We start from the raw sequence: 17491 nt of genomic DNA, 5'->3' as shown, positions 1-17491 counted from the left end.
CCGAGCCTGCCTGTCCCGCCCGGCCCCCTGTCCCTGTGCCATCTTGTCCATCCCCCTGTCTCTGTGAGTGGGGCTGTGCTTGCCCTGGGAGTGGAGGAGGGGCGTGGGGAGCACGGCCGGGAGATGTAGCCGCCGCTTTGTGTCAGCTGCACGAGCGAGTGTCCTGTGTCTGCCGTTGGGGAGCCCTCACCACCAACCCTCCCCCACTGTCCTGTTGTGGCCCGGGCTGGGCACCGGGGCCATCCTGAGCTTGGGACCCCGTCCACAGGGTCCTGTGTGTGGGGCCTAGCTGCCTCCCCTGCCCTGTTGCTCAAGCCAACAGCACAAGGAGGGCTGGAGCCAAGGATAGGCAAGGCAGCCAGGCCTGGCCAGATGGAAGCAGGGCACCCCGGTTGGAGGCAAGATAAATGTCTCATGCCTCAGAAGGGGCTGCCCCTAGAGAGTGAGGGAGGGGAAGATTGTGAGCTGCTGGGGGTTCTCACGGTTCACCCCAGATGTAAGAGCACCGCCACCTCCCAGCGCGTGCCCAGCCTTGTGCCTGAGGATACAGAGGTGGAGACCTTCCCCACCCCACCTTGGGGGCCACAGATGGAGAATGAGGACCAGCCTTGGCATGTTTTCCCCTCACTCAGGTTGCCCAGGGTCGGTGGTCAGTGTAGAAGCTGTAAAGATTGGGGGAGGCTCATTTCATTCACAGAGACAGGCACCGGCGGCGGGGTTAGGGTGGGCAGGGGTTCCCCTTGTCCGTTTGTGGCTTTGACCCTGTCCCAACCAATAGGGCCTGAAGTCCAGGGAGGTCTGAACTTCGCTATGTGTCTCGTGTCTGTGCCTCAGCCCCCTGCAGCCCAGCTGCTGGCGTTGGTCCCAATGCCCCCAGCCCAGAGCAACAGCCTCTCGCCTCCCCCAGTCCATCCTCTCTGCACATCGCCAGCCTTGTTTTTCCAAGACCAGACTATTCATTCAATAGGAGTTACTTCAATAGCTGCTTTGTGCTAGGACTGGGGCTCAGCAGCAAAACAGACCTTGTGGAGTTTCCAGTCAGGAGGAGTCACACAGACAACTACAAACTGAGAAGTGCTATGGAAAAAACATGACGTTGGAATGGGATCTTGTCTATAGGTCAGGGAGGGCTTCCTGTAAGAGGCAGCATGTAAGCTGAGATCAGGGTAAACAGGAGGTGTGGGGGTTGGGCAGCAGCATTCCAGGAAGAGATGCTGGGACTGGAGGGAGGCAGCTTGATCCAGAGTCTCTGGAAACATGGTGAAGCTACACAGGGAGATTTGAGGTGGAGAGGGGAGGCCAGAGGAAGGGTTGGCTTTTGTCACCCTGAGAGCCATGGGGTGCCAGTAACAGGTTCTGAGCAGGAAGGAACAATCACCTGGGCTGCTGATAGAAAAGTTCCAGGGAGCACAGGGAAGACTGATAAGTGCAGGAGGGGATGGCGGGAGTGGACAGCCTCCAGAGGGACAGGAGAAGCAGCTGAGTGAGCTTGCCAGTGGCTTCATGTCATAGGTGAAAAGGGGCCAGCCAGCAGGTCCTTTCTTCCCAGAAGACCGGAGCTTGCCCCTGGGTAGCCACAAGGAGGCCGCTGGGGACTTTAGCCAAACCTGAGTTTGTGGGGTTGCGGATTCCAAGCCTGGCTCGACAGTGTGAGTGATGCAGGAGGGTCACCAGTCTTGGGAGATTGAGCTGTAAGAAGAGGAAAGAGGATGAATTAGGGGATTTGAAGGCAGCAGAGGTGTGAGCAGGGCATGAGCAGGAAGGACGTTTATCTGCAGGCGGAGTCTCCATGCTGAGGGGACAGAAAACAGGTGCGGGCATGGCAGTGATTGAAGGGGGAGCCTTCCTTAGAGTGGGAGGGGTGGCTGACGCCTGCCAGAGCACAGGGGGTGGGCCTGCAGTGGGAGCCAGCTCCCAGGGAGGGAGCCACAGGCAGCACTGTGGTGATGGTCATAGTCCGCCCCGGGGAGTGTGGCAGGGAGCTCTGATTCAGAGTTTGCTGACATCTATGGTGGGCTCTCGCCATGGCCAGTGTCAAACCACCAGCCCGACTTTGCTGGCAGGGCATTTTGAAAACTGGCCTGGATTCAGAGCCCTGCAACAGTGTGTGGCCGTGGAATCGGGACAAAGAACAGGTGGGGGTAGGCAGACAGGGACCCGTGGATCTGCAGCCCAGATAGCCAGGTGCTTCCGGTCTTTCAACCCAGGGCACTCGAGTCTGCCCCATTCCTTCCTTGCATTCTCTCACTTGGCCTATGGCATTTCTGTTCCCTCCTTCCTTTTCTCTCATCCTTGTGCCATGTGCTGGCTGCTGGCTTAGCATAGACAAGGAAGACACAGTTCTTACCCTCATGGAGCTCGTGATTAATAGGGATCCCACTCAGGCTCAACCTGGTGCCTGGAAATCCGGTGAGGTGGAGTGGGCAGGAGCCGCAGGGGCCGAGAATGGGGCGCTTCTGACAACGGAAGGGCACTGCCAGGGCAAAGGTGCTGGGGGGCCCTAGCCTGGTCCTCAGGTGCCAACAGGGGGCTTTCAGGAACACAACGAAGCTGGAGAGAAAGCAGGGCCCAGACCCCACCCAGCCCCGCAGATCCCATGAGATTTTGCACAAAGATGGCCAGTGGTGAGGACCAAGGAGTGATGTGGTCCTTTCTGCATCTTAGAAAAATGATCCTGGCTACAATCTGGCCCTGGGAGTGGGAGTGTACGGAGTGGAGACAGGGAGACAGTGGGGAGGCAGCAGCTGGCCAGGTAGGAGGTGACTGGCGACGGTCCAGGCTGGGGAAGCCATCAGAGGTAGAGAGGAAGGTGAACGCAGTTATTATTTTACTGATCTGAGCGCTCACTACCAGCCAGGCCCTATTTTCAAGACCCTAGAGGTATCCTCTCATGTCCCCTGTCTTAGCATGGAGATGCATGCTGAAGAAACAGGCTTGGCAACCAGAGGACCAGGCATGGCGGTCTAGGAGTAGCAAGAGGAAATTGAACCGGTGGCTCTGATTTGACCCGGGGGTGGGGGGTTGCCATCCCTGAGACCCTAGCCCAGGACAAGTATGGCCCAGAGGTTGGAGAATAGGAGAGCTGGGGATGGGTGTATTGTCTGGGGGCCTTCAGGACATCCAGGTAGAGATGGCCCCTGCAGGATCAGGCATTCAGGCCCATAGCTCCGGGAGAAGCCTGCTTGATAGCAGAGGTTTGGGGATCATGAGCAGAGCAATGGCGCTGGAAGCTGTTGGCATGGGCAAACTTGGCAGGGACGCAGTTGGAGGGAGAGGAGAGGCACAAGCGCAAGAAGCTGCCGTGTGGGGGCCAGGGAGGAAGGGTGGTGGCAAAGGAGCAGCTAAGGCCTCCAGAAGCAAGCAGGGGAGGGGAACAGAGGAAGTGGATGTTCCGGTGCCTTCCACAAGGCAGAGACAGGTGGAGAAGCGTCCACTAGAAACAAAGAACAGTGTTATTGCCAGGCCTTGCTGGAGCGGTTGTCATGGGGCAGTGGGGGCAGGAGCGAGAAGGGCTGAGCGGCAGACCAGGGAGCCGGGCCGCGTCAGGGCCTGCCTTTCCACAGCGTGGCCGTGGCCGTGCTCGCGAAGGTGATGGGGACAGCGGGTGGAGTAGCTAAGGGCTTACTATTGAGAAATGAAGATTTCCTTTTAGCGTGTCCTAAAATTTTCCACTTACCGCCTTGATTTTAATTAATTTGTAGAGCTTCAGTAACTTACTCCTACTGGGAACTTACAAAGTACAGTGAAACTTCAGCTAGCCAGAATTCTTGGCAAATGAGCCAGCCACTCTGGAAAATGAGCATTTATTTGAGTGAAAATATTTGAAATGTAGGATTTCTTTTTTTAAAACATTTTTAGTATGGAAATAATCACATAAACATATGCAGTAGAGGGAAGATTCTAATGAATGCCCACATCCTAACCATCCAACTTGAACAGCAGCTCCAGACCAATCCTGTGCCCTCTGTGTCCCCTTACTGCCCACCAAGTTCTAAGCTCCGGGACCCTTGGAAGCAGATCCTAGACATGATATCAATTCATTGGCACAGCTTTCCTACGTTTCTCTAAAAGACAGAACATTTTTTAATACTTTATTTAATACTTATTTTATTTTATTTTAATTCATTTTAATTAAATTTAAATAATCAATCATTTAATTATAATTTAATAATATATTATCAATAATATATTAATATATAATTGATATAGTGATAATAATTAAATATAAATTTAATTAAATGATTAATTTAATTTAATATTATTTATTTGACAGAGACACAGTGAGAGAAGGAACACAAACAGGGGGAGAGAGAGAGGGAGAAGCAGGCCCCCCACTGAGGAGGGAACCCGACATAGGGCTCAATCCCAGGACCCTGGAATTACGACCTGAGCCAAAGGCAGATGCTTAACCAACTGAGATACCCAGGCGCCCCCAAAACACTTTTTTAAAAAAATATATTTTTAAAAAGAGTTTATTTATTTATTTGACAGACAGGGATCACAAGTAGGCAAAGAGGCAGGCAGAGAGTGAGAGGGAAGCAGGCTCCCCGCTGAGCAGAGAGCCAGACGCATCTGGCTCGATTCCAGGACCCTGAGATCACGACTAGAGCCGAAGGTAGAGGCTTTAACCCACTGAGCCACCCAGGCACCCCCCAAAGCACTTTTTAAAAACGTAACCACAATACCAGTATTACTCCTAAAGTCTTTAACAATAATTCCTTATTTTAATCAAGTATTCATTGTTCAGATTTCCCCCAATAGTCTCATTTTCCCCTAATTGGTTGTTTAAAAGGAGGCTCCAAACAAGGTCCACACATTGCATTTATTTGCTCTGATAGGACTCCCTTTCTCTTCTTCATGTAATTTATGTGTGGAGGAAACCAGGCTGCTTGGAGGCCTGAGTGTCAGGAATGTGGGACTGAGCTGAGCGCCCCAACAGAGCGAGCAGGACAGGGAAGGCTGGGGGTGGGTTGGGGATAATGACCAGAGGGTCAGGACTCCTGTCTGCAGGAAGGAGGCAGGAGGAGGAGGCACTGAGCAAAGGGAGAGGCTAGGGCTGCTGGGGGCCAGGGCCTGTCCTTATGATCCCTGATGCCTCTCGGCTGCCGGAGCTGATAGAAGGTGGGAAGATGGCCTGAGCCCAGGAACAGGGGCAGAACTGGGTGGGTGAGCGGCCAGGGGTCAGGCTGGAGATGAGGGAGGGGCTGGGCCTGAGGTCAGGCCTAGAAGGAACAGGATGTCTGTGTCAGGGATGAAGGGAGAGAACAGTGCCAGAAACCAGCTCCTCCCCACCTGGCCCTGTCCCCGGAGCCCCTCCCTGCCCTGCTAGCTGCAGCTCCTCCCAGGGCCCAGACACCAGATCCCTTCACAATGCTGGTGGTCAGTGGCCCAGAGCCCTTGTTCTGCCTTCTCCTCCTCCTGCTCCTGGGCCCCTACAGCTCTGCGGGGGCCAGTCCTCCTCACAGAAGATTTGAGTACAAGCTCAGCTTCAAAGGACCAAGACTGGCGTTGCCTGGGGCAGGAATACCCTTCTGGAGTCATCATGGAGGTGAGGGGTGGGGTAGGGACCCTCTGGAGGGGCTGACCAGCTCTAGGTGGCTGTGGCTCAGTGGGGAGTGGGCCTGCTGGTACCAGCTGCTGCCCAAGATGGAGCCAGGCCTGGGCAGGCAGTGGCCTCAGCCCCAGGAACCCTCCCAGGCTTGTCTTCCTTCTCCACCACCACAACACCACTGCCACCCACCAGTCTCCATTTCTCCCCTCTGCCTCTCTCTTTCTCTGCCCTAGGACTTCCCTCTTCTCCTTTTGCCTCTCCTTGGACCCTCTCTTCTTCCTCTGCCTGTTGGACCCATAAGCACACACATAACGCTTGCTCACATGCTGAGTCCCAGACACAGATGCAAGGGCAACTTGGACCAGAACCTGCTTCCCCTCTTCCTGCACCTTGCTGCCAGGCCTGTGGATGTCCGTGAGAACTGCGGGCTGCTGGAGAGAGGTACCCTCGTGGCCAGCTGTTTTGCCAGAGAGGGCACCAGCTCTGCCCTGTGTCTGTGTTGGTTGGAAGCAGGCGTGAGAGCATGCTTCAGAAACTTCCTTCAGAAACTTCAGAAACTTCTAAGCCTAGGCCTCCATAGTCTGTCTTCTACTCGATCTTGTTCAAAAAGGATTTTTTTTCCCCCCTGAGGCAGGGCTCAGTATCACAACCCTGAGATCATGACCTGAGTCAAAATCAAGAGTCGGATGCTTAACCCACCCAGGTACCTGTCAAAAAGGCTTTCTGAGGACTTACAAGGACCCATGTAGTACCGAGGAGCTTAAAATAGGAATGAACAAGACTCAGGGTTAAGGCTGAGGTAGGAGATGAGTCCGGGAACATGGCTTGTCACCAAAACAGGCCATGGGGTCTGCCCGCCCTTCAGAGTTCGGCCATGGATCTGGTTCAGAGCCACCCAGCAGGCAAAGCAAAGAGAGAAAGCAGATCCACTCTGTACTTCTGTGTCTGTGAGAAAGGGCATGATTCCTGACTGAGACCAGAACGAATATCCCTTTAAGATTACAGGCTCTGTCAGAAGGGTCTTTGGACCAATTTTCCTCACAGAGACTTGGAAGGTAAACAAGGAAAGGGGCTAATTCTCACAGCACCAAGCCAGGCCCTGCCTCAGGCCTACGATGGCAGGGCCTGTAAAACACACCCTGTTCTGGGCCCGGTTGAGTCTGGAGTGTCCCAGACCCTATGGGGGAGCAGAGGCGCATTCTCCAAGATCACGTGGTGATATGTGTCCTGTCCATTCGTGCACTCCCTCATCCTTTTACCAGACTTCCCCCAGCACGGCCCTCTGTGTCCAGCCCAGAGACCCAGAGCTGTCAGCCTCAAGGAGTCACAGTTTGGGGGTGAGGTCTCACGAATAAGCCATGTAAAGCTGAATGCATTAGTGCCCTGTACAGCGGACCATCCTTGCCTCCTGCAAGTCACTTCAGAGGCAGTGGTGGCTTCTAAGGACCCCCAGGACATCTGGCCTTGCTGCCTCTGAGCCTCCCTGCCCCCAGCCCTGGCCTTGCTGAGCAAACACCCTGGATTAGCCGTCTCCGGAAAGTCCTGGCAAGGCCTGGACCTTGGGCCAGGTTCCAGGCTGGCAGGCCAGAGAGGTGGGGAACCAGCTGGGGTGAGGCCTCTGATCTCCTTACCCCTGATTCCTGCCAAGCCTGCCTCAGTTTCTCTCCCCTTTCCCTCCTCCTCCCAGACAGGCCTCCCCCTAGGCACAGCCACTGAGAATTCACACACACACACACACACACACACACACACACACACACACACTCCATCCTCCACCCTTTCCTTATGGTCCTGCCAGCTAGTTCCCACCTTTGCTTTCATGCTTTCCCTTAGGTTACCCCCCCCCCACCAGGAAGCCCCCGGCCTCATTTGGCCACACCAGAGTCTCTCCCTCTTTCACAGCCTGGAGTCCTGAACCCCAGCGTGGCTCTTCTTGCAAAGCACTCTGCTTTGTCCTCTGGCCTCGGGCACATCCTCTTCCTTCACAGGGCCTGTTTTCTCACCTGAGATGTGGAAAGGGGTGACACAAATCTCTCCTGTGGTAGAAAAAGCTGATGCTTGAACAACACAGGGGCTGGGGAGCCGAGCCCACACACAGTGCAAAATTAGGGTATAACTTATGATGCACCCAAAACTTAACTGTTCATAGCTTGACCAGAAGCCTTACAGATACCCAGATGGCCAAGTAACACACATTTTGTATGTTATATGTATTATATACTGGATTCTTATAAAACGGTAAGCCAGAGAGAATAAAGTGTTATCAAAAAAATCATAAAGAAGACGGGAGCCTAGGTGGCTAATTCCATTAAACACCCAGTCCTTGGTTTTGGCTCAGGTCATGATCTCAAGGTCCAGGGCTCAGGCTCCACACTCAGCACGGAGTCTGCTCAAGACTCTTCCCCCGCCTTCCCTTCCCCTCCGCTCCTCCCCCTGTTCACGCTCGTGCTCTCTCACACTCTAAAAAATTTTTTTAAAAAGAAGAAAAAAGAAAATCATAAAGAAAAAAATACATTTACAATATCATACTGTATTTATCAAAAACACTTGCATATAAATGGACCTGCGCCACATGCAGCCCTGTCGTTCAAGGGTCAGCTGTACTTGGAATCCCATGGAGCTGAGTTCAAATTCCTTAACCGTTCGGAGCCTCAGTTTCCTGGGTAAATGGGGTCTTTAAAAAGCAGGCCATACAGACTTGTAGGGAGGCTTGCGTGAGAAGTCAGGCAAAGCACCACTCCGTGGGTCCGGGGTCCGTCGCCATCCCCTGGCAAAGCCCCCCACCCCCTGGCTGTGCTGGGCTCCAGCTCCCCCTTCCTCAGTGGGTTCCCGCATCCAACAGGCCTGTTATTTACTGGCAGGCCTTGATGTTCCCTCCTTTCCCCCGCTCCCTGGTCCCAGCCCAGGCAGAGAGACAATGATGGGAGAAGCGGGGGCGGTGGGGCCCCAGGCCTGAGCTGCCCTGGTCTGCAGATGCCATGCTGGGCCCAGAAGAAGTGCGGCTGGTCCCGTCCATGCAGAACCGCAGTGGCGCCATGTGGAGCAGGGTCCCTGTCCTCTTCTCTGCCTGGGAGGTGGAGATGCAGATGCGGGTGACTGGGCCAGGGCGCCGGGGAACCCGGGGCGTGGTGAGTGGCCCCAACCAGGGCCTGACAGAGGGGGTGAGGCAGGGAAATGGGTGGTGAGCCTGAGGTTCTGCTGTCCTGAGGGACCCCCTGGGGACTGAGCCGCTGGGGACCCGCAGGCCGTGTGGTACACCCGGGACAGGGGCCAAGTAGGCTCCATCCCGGAGGGGCCGACCTCGTGGGATGGCATTGGGATCCTCTTCGACTCCTCAGCTGAGGACAGCCAGGTGAGAGTAATTTCCCACCCCCCACCATCCACACTGTCCCCCTCCTCCCTGTGCCTGTAGCTCAGGCTGCCCATCACACACCCCCACCCCCGTGCAGAACAGCCCCGCCGTCCGTGTGCTGGCCAGCGATGGACACACTCGCTATGAGGCGCGTGGGTAAGGCCCTGTCTGGACGGACTCCTACCCCTCTCCTGGGCCACGAGGGCCTCAGCGGTTACCCACACCGCCGACTCAGGCCCCTGCCCCAGCTTCTGATGGGATCCCCCCACCCCACCCCACCAGGACTGTCCCCTCCCCTAGGGCCTCTCATCTGAGCTGCTTGCTGCTGCCCTGAACTCCCTCCCGCTTGGTCCCAGCTGGGCCCAGTAACTGCCCCACTGAGTCCTCAATTCGTACAACCTAACAGCCCCCACTTGGAGGGGGCAGGGTATGAAAGGACACAGGGCAGAGCCTGTGCTGAGCACTCTCACTCACATTTCACCTGGTCAGCAACACTCCGGAGAAGGGGGCATTTTTAGTCCCCAGCTACAGGCAAGGACCCTCAGGCCCAGAGAGGTGGAGCGACATGCCAGAGGTCACACAGCTCTGTGCAGAGCTGAGATTTGAGGCCAGATGGCTCACGCCCTGCCCCTCCGCCCCGCTGCCTGCCGGCCAGCACCTTCCCTTTCTCCCAGATGACGTGGCTGCCCTTCCCACCCAGCCCGGCTGCCTCCTCAGTGTTTCTTAGCAAACATCCCTTAGCTCATAAGAATTAGAGTAATTGCGGTGTTTATGGAGCAGAGCTTACCTGTGTCCCGGGCGCAGCGCCAAGCACTTTGCACTCAGTGTCTTAGTTAACCCTCATAACAAGGTTATGAGGTAGTTTCAATTATTAGCCTCATTTTAAAGATGGGGCAACTCAGGTCTGGAAGGACCTGGTAATTTGCCCAAGGTCACCCAGGCGGCTGCTCAAGCTGCGGCTTCTCCCGGCTCTGGGCCGCCTCCCTCTCGGCTTAAGGCAGCAGTGACTGCCTGGTCTACGCGGCTCTGGGCCCAGAGAAACTCGGGACCTCTGGGGCACACAGAACTCGCCTTGTGCTGCCCGTCCTGAATCTGTCCTGCTGCTTCAAGCTTGGAGAAGACTTCCCAGAGGCGCAGGGGGACGTGGAGGTTAAGGGAGGGACGGTGGGAGGATGCAGTAGGCCTGGGGGACTTAGGGCATCCCAGGCTGTCTCCCTGAGGGAAGAGTCACAGGAAGGCCCCTTCTGTAAACTCCGAGTGGCAGCACTCTGCCTGGCCAGGCTGGCTTCCCTGCTCCTCGCTCTGGCCTACTAAAGAAGCAGACCACATTAAGAGAGACTCAAGCTAGACCATAGAAACACATCCCATTCCCCGGGGTCACCCAGTGGGGGCCGGGGGGTTGCGGCAGGCCCATGCAGAGTGGCCCCTGGGACCCCCCCACCCCTGCCACCGCCCGGCTGGATTCCAAGTGCCCACAGGGATGGAGCTGGCAGCGAGCTGGGCACCTGCCACTGGGATTTCCGCAACCTACCATACCCCTTCAGAGTGCGGATCACCTACTGGGGGCAGCGGCTGCGCGTGAGTGCCCCTTCTGCTTTTGCTGGTTCTTTGGGCAGGGAGGGGCCGACCGCAGGGCTCAGAGCTACAGAGCTGCTGTGAGCGCACTCATGACCCCAGCAGACTGGCGCCTGTGACACCACGCGGGGTCTGTTGCACAGAGGGGCGGCACTCTGGTCCCTGCACAGACTGCTAACTCCCAGAGCACACGCTTAGGGAAGCTAGCGTGAGACCAGGCGAACGTGTTCCTCCTTGCCATTCTGACATCGGGCCCCATGGCCGCCTTTAGAACCAGGAGAGCCACTGGATCAGAGGTGGGGATGATGCCCACTGCTGGGGTCAGGGGGTTCCATGTGCAAGGGGCTTAGTCTTCTGTGCCCCTCAGGTGTCCCTGAACAGTGGCCTCACTCCCAGTGACCTAGAGGAGGTCTGCGTTGACACAGGGCCCCTGCTCTTGGCTCCTGGAGGTTTCTTTGGGGTCTCGGCAGCCACCAGCACCCTGGCAGGTAAGGGTCCTCTGGGCAGGTAAGAGGTAAGAGCAGAGGAGTGTTACCTAATGTCCCATGACCCACCCTGAGCACACCCTCTAAAGAGCTCTGGGTGTGGGTCAGCCACTTCCTCTCCATGTGGCCTGGAGAGTCATGCTCGAGCCCTCTCTGGGCCTCTGTTACCATCGGGAAGCTCATGTTTGCCTTGCAGAGTTGCCCAAAGTCTCAAATAGGATAAAGCACAAGAAGTCTTTACTCCAAGGATGGCCCTATAGATGCCCCTAGCTGGGAACTGTGGGGCAAGTGGAAGAGGGACATGAGGGACATTTAGGGGACTGGAGCAAAAGGACATAACATCATGAAGAGTCCACGGAGGAACCCACAACTGGAAATCAGGGTGCAATCTGAGAGTGGCAGTTCTTCAAGGCCAAGACTTTTGTCTTTAGACTGTAGGCACTAGGGAGCCATGGAAGGTTTGTGAGGAGGAGAGTGACATGGTCAGAGCCATGCTGAGGAGGCGGCCATTGTGTGGTTGTTTCTGTCAGTAACAGCCATGCTCTGGGGTCCGAGGGTGTCACTCAGCCTGTTGCTCTGGCTCTAGCCATTCACCACGGGCCCATCTTTGGCTCTGTGTGTGGGTCAACCCTCACAGCGCCCCCCATCTGCTTGTCTGACCCTCACACATTTCCTATGAAGTGAGCAAGATGAGGGCTAGAGTTGCCCAAAGTCACCCAGATCTCCTGCCTACCTGGAATGTAATGGAGCCTGGGGGGAGGGGGAGGGCTGAGTAAGTAGGCCACTGGGTGGAGGGGGCGTCTTCCTTTCCCTTCTCTCTTCTCTTTCCAGATGACCATGACATCCCGTCCTTCCTGACCTTCAGTCTGAGTGAGCCGGGTCTGAAGGTGATGCCAGCCCTGGGCTGGCCTTCAGGGGAGATCTGGGGGAGACACAGCCCAGGGACACTTCCCTGCCCCAGATGCTTCTGCTCATGCCATGTGCAATCAGTCCTGTCATTCCAGCCTTTATCTCTAAGGCTATCTCTCTCTCTCTCTGAGCTTTGCTCAGACCAGGCCTTGTTTCGGGCAGCGCTGGGGGCCAGAGGTGACCTAGAGCTAGGCCCTGTCCCAGAGCACGTCCACAGCTGGCTGGGGGTTGTAGGAGCACGGAAGAGCGGTCCTGACCCTCCAGGGGGAGCAGGGAAGGCCACCTGGGAGAGATGAGCTTGAAAGGGCAGAGAGAGGTAGCTGAGCAGAGGAGCAGCAGGGACAAAGGTCTGAGTCCTGAGAGAGCTGCTGGGGCCCAGGCAGCAGCAGGAGGGAAGGCTGTGGGGACTGGCAACAGCAGAGCGGGACAGAAACTGCAGGGCCTGGTGGCTGAGGGAGACCCAGCTGGGGTGCTCTAGGAGGGGGAATGGAGACCTTATGGGAAAGCTCCCCACACCCGCCGATCTCCCATGGGTTTCAGGCCTGAGTTTTGTCTTCTTTTTCCAGCCTCTCCCCCAGCCCTTTCTGGAGATGGAGGAGCTCCAGCTGGCGAGGCAGCTGGAAGGGCTTTGGGCAAGGCTGGCCCTGGGCACCAAGAAGCACGTGATTCCACAGCGGAGCTCTGAAGTCCAGGAAGAGGGTAAGGGAGAAGGGAGGTAGGTCAGGGTCCCATTTGAGCATCGCAGGGTCCTCTTCCCTTCAAAGCAGGAGCTTTTTAACTAATGGGGAGATGAAGATCTGAGGAGGCCATATGTAGCAGACCCTGGGTCCCAGGAACTCTGTCCTATCCCCACCCCACCACCCAGACATAGCTTTCCATGGGAGAGTCTAGGAGGCAGAAGCCATGCCTTTCTGCTCCCCCTCTCCAAGGAGCCCCCAAAAGATAGGATCAGCTACCCTGTCCCAGCTGGCTGCCTGTTCCAGCTCTGCCCCAATCTCCAGGGGAAAGAAGCTTTGAGCTGGCAGAGACGCTGGGCAGACACCGCCAGACCCTGCAGGCTCTCCAGGGTCTATCTGAACAGCTGGCCCAGGCTGAGAGACAATGGAAGAAGCAGCTGGGGTCCCTAGGCCACACCAGGCCTATGGGAGCCTGGGTGAGTGGCCCCTTGGGCACCCATGGCCCCGCCTGCAGGCCTGGACAAGACAGCTCCCTCGGGGACTGGGTCCCTGCCCCCAGGGGGCTCCCTCTGTCCAAAAAGAGGAGGGAGCACACTACTTAGGAACACATCTCCCCCAAGGTCTGGAGGAGAAGGAGAGCCAGGGAGCAGTGCTGCAGGGGGCAGGGTGGGGCGGACCTGCCGGGCAAGGGAGCATGTGGGAGGGTAGCCCACAGATCCATGCAGCAGGGCTTGGGAGGGGAGATGCTGGGCATTTGGATGCGGGCTGTAGACATGTGCCAGAAATAGACTGGGTGCTAATTTGCATGTAGCTCCACATGTGATTTGGTTCACACATGGCTTGCTTCATGCTCAGATGGACCAGAATCCTCGTTTCATCCCCACTGCTCTCCTGGCTTCTCCTCCAGGGAGCCGTGTCCCATGGCACGCCCAGCCCGGGGCCTGAGAGCCTGGGACTCATTCAAGCTGTGAGATGCCGGGCAGAAGAGGCTCGTGGCTCCTGGGGGCTTGGCTGGGCTCTGGCAGCTCAGGTCTTTCATCTCGTGTCCTCAGGCCAGAGCAGCTGAGGCTGGGCTGCTGGAGGGGGGAAGTGGGGATGGGGCCGTACTCCAAGGCTAGGCCCAGAGCTCCTCCTGCCAGAGTCTATCCACCCCAGAGAGGGGAGGTCACTTCTCCAGGCCACTCAGCAAGACAGAGGCCCAAGCACTGAGAGTTGTTCAGCACTGGTCCCATCTTGCACTGTGCCCCGGGGGGTGAGGGGGTAGGTAGCAGAGGACTGGACTGGGCCTCTGCCTCCTTCAGGGGCAGAACCACTTCTGCAAAGGGCAGAAAGCCCGTGACCCCCAGGGGGAGGGGTTTGAGAGGAAGAGGAATCCAGAAGCCCAGCTGGACAGGGGGAGAAACTCAATGTGTCAGGTCATGTCCAAACTGACGAGGGGCCAGGTAAGCTGGCAAGGCCTTCCAGAAGGACGGGGCTACAGTGTCCTTGGGGAAGACGGACTTCGGGAAGAGAGGGGCTGTGCTCTGGGCCCTAGAGGACAGGGCAGCATTCCTGCAGGACTTGGCCAAGGTCAGCACCTTGCTCCATGGACAGAGGACTCTTCTCCAGGACCTGCAAGAGATGAGGTAAAGACACCTGCCAGAAGGGGTCCGGGGGGAGTGGAGCAGAGAAGCCATGCTTCACCCACTTGCTCAGCCTCAAGTCCCTCCATCAGCCCCCTATTCATTTCCTCACTTCCTGAGTTCCTGAGCATCCAGCATGAAGTCTGACACATGGGGAGGGGCTGGGGCAGAGTTAGGTTTGTCCAGTGGAACTGGACTTAATTGTATCGAGTTTAAAGTCTGAAATTCCTAGTTTAAAAGTAACTCTCCCTGGGAAGAGCCCCTCATGAGAGCCCCTATCAGAACCCCGTCTTCCCAGGGAGGGCAGGTAAATGGGAACCCTCCTTCAGTGACAGCTCCTGGAAGGATGGAATGTTTTTTGTTTGGCTGGTTTTTCATTTGTTTTTAAGATTTTATTTATTTATCAGAGAGAGACAGAGCATAAGCAGGAGGAGCCAGGCAGGGAGGGAGGAAGAAGCAGGTCCCCTGCTAAGCAAGGAGCCCCACACGGGGCTTGAACGCTGGACCCTGGAATCATGACTTAAGCCAAAGGCAGACGCTTAACCGACTGAGCCACCCAGGCACCCCATGGAGTGGATGTTTTAATGGCATTCTTGGAGGAACCATAACCAAGATCAGGCCCAGCTGAAGAGGGGGCAGTCTCTGACTTCTTTTTGCCCCCCACCAACATCCCACCCTAGGCCAAGACTCAGGAGCTACCCATAGAGCTCTAGGCACAGGGAGGTCACCTTGATGCCATGGTGGAGGGATCAGGCTGGATGCTGGATTCTGGGTCCCTTACCCACATCTAGACACTTAGGGGTGGGAAGATGGAAAGAGGGAGAGGAACTAAATCCCCTGGGGACTGGGGATGGAAAGCAAAGCCCAGGGAGCCTAGAGTTGAGACGGACAACTTTAGGGAGACCTTCCTCTGACCTAAAGCTGTCTGGGGATATAGAATGAAGGTTTGGGGAAAGAAGACCAGCCCCTAAGAAGGGGCCCTATGGATGGTGTCTGTTTCCCTCCAGGTGCTGCCGTTAGGGATTATGAGAAGTGGTTAGGGGGTTTGGCTGCAACTAGAAGGCATAACGAGTCATCTCCCTTGGTTTCCATCCCCCACCAGGGATGCAGCTGCCCACGTGGCCTCAAGAGCCCAGCTCTTCTATCTGCCGGTGGGCACCAAGCATCATTTTTTAGAGCTGGCCCAGATCCTGAGCCTCCTGCAGAAGGACCTTCAGGGCCCACTGGTGAGTGGGAAGGAAGGGGTACCAGGAGGACCCCATCCTTGAGGTCCGGGCTCAGCCCCCTTCCTCCAGCACTGCAGGCCCTCCTCCCCTCATGCTCCCCTGTGGGGACTGCTGGCAGGCACATGTATGTCTGTGTCTGTGATATGCATGTGATCTTCTCTCTGCCCGCTCTGCTCTCTGGAAGCTCCCATAGCTCTCGATGCCAGCAGGGCCCTGAAGACCCTTGGCTCCAACCCCCCTCAGTGACCAGAAGGGAAATGGGAGTCCCCAGAGCTCAGCGGTGAAGCTCTCCCTTCCCTGTGCCCCATCTTGCTCTTACCTTTGCCCTCACCCTCACCCTCACCTTGGCTTTCACTTTCTACTTCTTCTTTCTCAACTCTAGAGCCTTCAGAGCCCTGAAGATCCCAGGCCCTAGGCCTTCCCAGCTGTCCCCACAAACAGAGCCATGGGAGCTAGGGTGGGGGCAGCAGCTTTTTACTCTGACCCCTCTCCAAGTTCCCTGAATGAGAACCAGGGTGCCCCAAGCCTGAGGGAAGGAATTAGAGCCCACACAGAGCCCAGATTCCAGGTCTCCTTCTACCTTTGGGTAAGAAGCTGATCCAAGACTTTAGAATGTACCCTTTCAGAAAGCAGCAGCCAAGACCCCTCGCCCACCTGGCCAACTCCCGGGGACCTCCTCGTGCCTGCGGCCCAGAATGTTCTTGTTCTTCCTCCTCATTCAGACTGTTGGCTTCTTCTGTTATGTGCACTTCAGGTTGGTCTTCCCATGGGTAAGGCATCCTATGCCCATCTGGCATCTCTTAATTCTGGGTCATAGCTACCCAATTTGAGAGATGGTGCACTGAGGCCCAGGAGGAATGTGCCTGGTCTACCAGCTGGCAAGGAGTGGCCCTCAGGCTAGGACCCATTTTTTCTGATAGGCTCTACTGACCACCAGGTAGCTACTGGCCCCATCTAAGTCCTGCCCTCACAGAACTCACTTGCTGGTGTGAGAAACCGACGGGTAACTGATAGTTTTGTGGTTGGTGCCATGATGGCAGGAAGCTCAGGGGCTATGACAGTACAAGAAAAAAACACTTGACCCAGCTTGGGGTGATAAAAGCATTGACCTGGAAGGGACCTTGGATATGAGTCATCAAGATAACTAGAAGTTTTCTAGCCTGTCAAGATAAGTAAGGGCATCAATGCAGAGAAAAGGCATGGAAGCATGAAAAAAGCACAATATTCTGGAGAAAAAGTGGCAAGTTCAGTACTGTCAAAGCAAAGTATGGGACCAGTTTGTGAAATTGGGCAAAGAGAATTTAAAAGAGGGAGGAGGTCACTAATTCTGATTGGTCGGTGTTTGTGGAATGAATGAAACATTTAGAGATGGGGAGTGTGCTAAGATGCTCAGAAATGGGACTGACAGTCCTTATTGGTGAAATTTCAAGACAAGAAGAATCAGTGTGGTCTGGGGTGGTCCCGGGGGAGAAGTGAAGTGTGCTGAGCTTTAAAAGCAGAGTAGAAGAGAAGACAGCCTCCAGGTGAGAACAGCACAGGTACAAAGTGGAAATGATGACAAGCTTATGCATTATGTAGGCTTGCAATGGTGGCCATAAGGCTGGAGCCACCTGGACAGACCTTGAATGCCAGGGGAATAATGTGGTCCTGATGGGACAGGCCAGGAGAGCCATAAAAGGTCCTAGAAGAGGAGAGACTCTGGGGGAGAGATGCTAGAGAGGTGAATGTGGGAGGCTGTTCTTAAAAGCCCCAAAGGCAGAAATCCAAGTAACCTTCTTCTCCTTTCCCTGACAGTAGGCAGGAGCTGGACAAGAGCCTTTGGGACTGTTTGTCCACAGGCAGACCTCTGTGTCCTGCACCACGAAACCCTGGGGCCCTGGGGGTTCTGAAGAGGCAGCCTCTCTCCCTCAGCATTCATGCAAGACTCACCTGAAAGCCCTGAAGGAGGGGGTAGTGTCTGGGGGTAAAGAGCTTAGTCAGTATTCTCTCCTTTTGGGTGCCCAGCTCCTGCTCACACCTTACTTTTGGCAAGCGCCAGTCTTATTAAAGGTGATTTACATCTCCCCGTGCTTTGATATGCTCATTTACCTTCTG

At 55.9% G+C, this 17491-nt stretch overlaps 1 protein-coding gene across 3 annotated transcripts; it reads left to right on the top strand.

Moving 5' to 3' along the window:
• Nucleotides 1–24: 24 nt before the first annotated feature.
• Nucleotides 25–17460, top strand: LOC111153226 (lectin, mannose binding 1 like). 3 transcript variants are annotated; one of them, XM_022512121.1, is made up of 14 exons: nucleotides 25–63; nucleotides 5439–5548; nucleotides 8525–8679; nucleotides 8796–8903; nucleotides 9001–9059; nucleotides 10382–10481; nucleotides 10846–10966; nucleotides 11795–11850; nucleotides 12439–12571; nucleotides 12874–13025; nucleotides 14107–14174; nucleotides 15274–15397; nucleotides 16024–16151; nucleotides 17192–17460. In XM_022512121.1, the coding sequence occupies exons 3-14, from the start codon at nucleotides 8530–8532 to the stop codon at nucleotides 17328–17330; spliced, it is 1338 nt and encodes a 445-aa protein (XP_022367829.1). In that variant the 5' UTR covers nucleotides 25–63; nucleotides 5439–5548; nucleotides 8525–8529; the 3' UTR covers nucleotides 17331–17460. The 3 variants fall into 3 exon arrangements, with proteins under 3 accessions (XP_022367829.1, XP_022367827.1, XP_022367828.1); XM_022512119.1 differs by lacking the exon at nucleotides 25–63 and adding an exon at nucleotides 13668–13751 and having other exon boundaries at nucleotides 4624–5548; nucleotides 14119–14174; nucleotides 17195–17460; XM_022512120.1 differs by lacking the exon at nucleotides 25–63 and having other exon boundaries at nucleotides 4624–5548.
• The last annotated feature ends 31 nt before the right edge of the window (nucleotides 17461–17491 follow it).

The sequence above is a fragment of the Enhydra lutris genome, unplaced genomic scaffold (genome assembly GCF_002288905.1).
Source record: "Enhydra lutris kenyoni isolate GAN:26980312 unplaced genomic scaffold, ASM228890v2 scaffoldscaffold31, whole genome shotgun sequence".
NCBI lineage: Eukaryota > Metazoa > Chordata > Mammalia > Carnivora > Mustelidae > Enhydra > Enhydra lutris.
The sequence above is the reverse complement of the archived record's forward strand: the minus strand, read 5'-3'. Positions and strand labels throughout refer to the sequence as shown.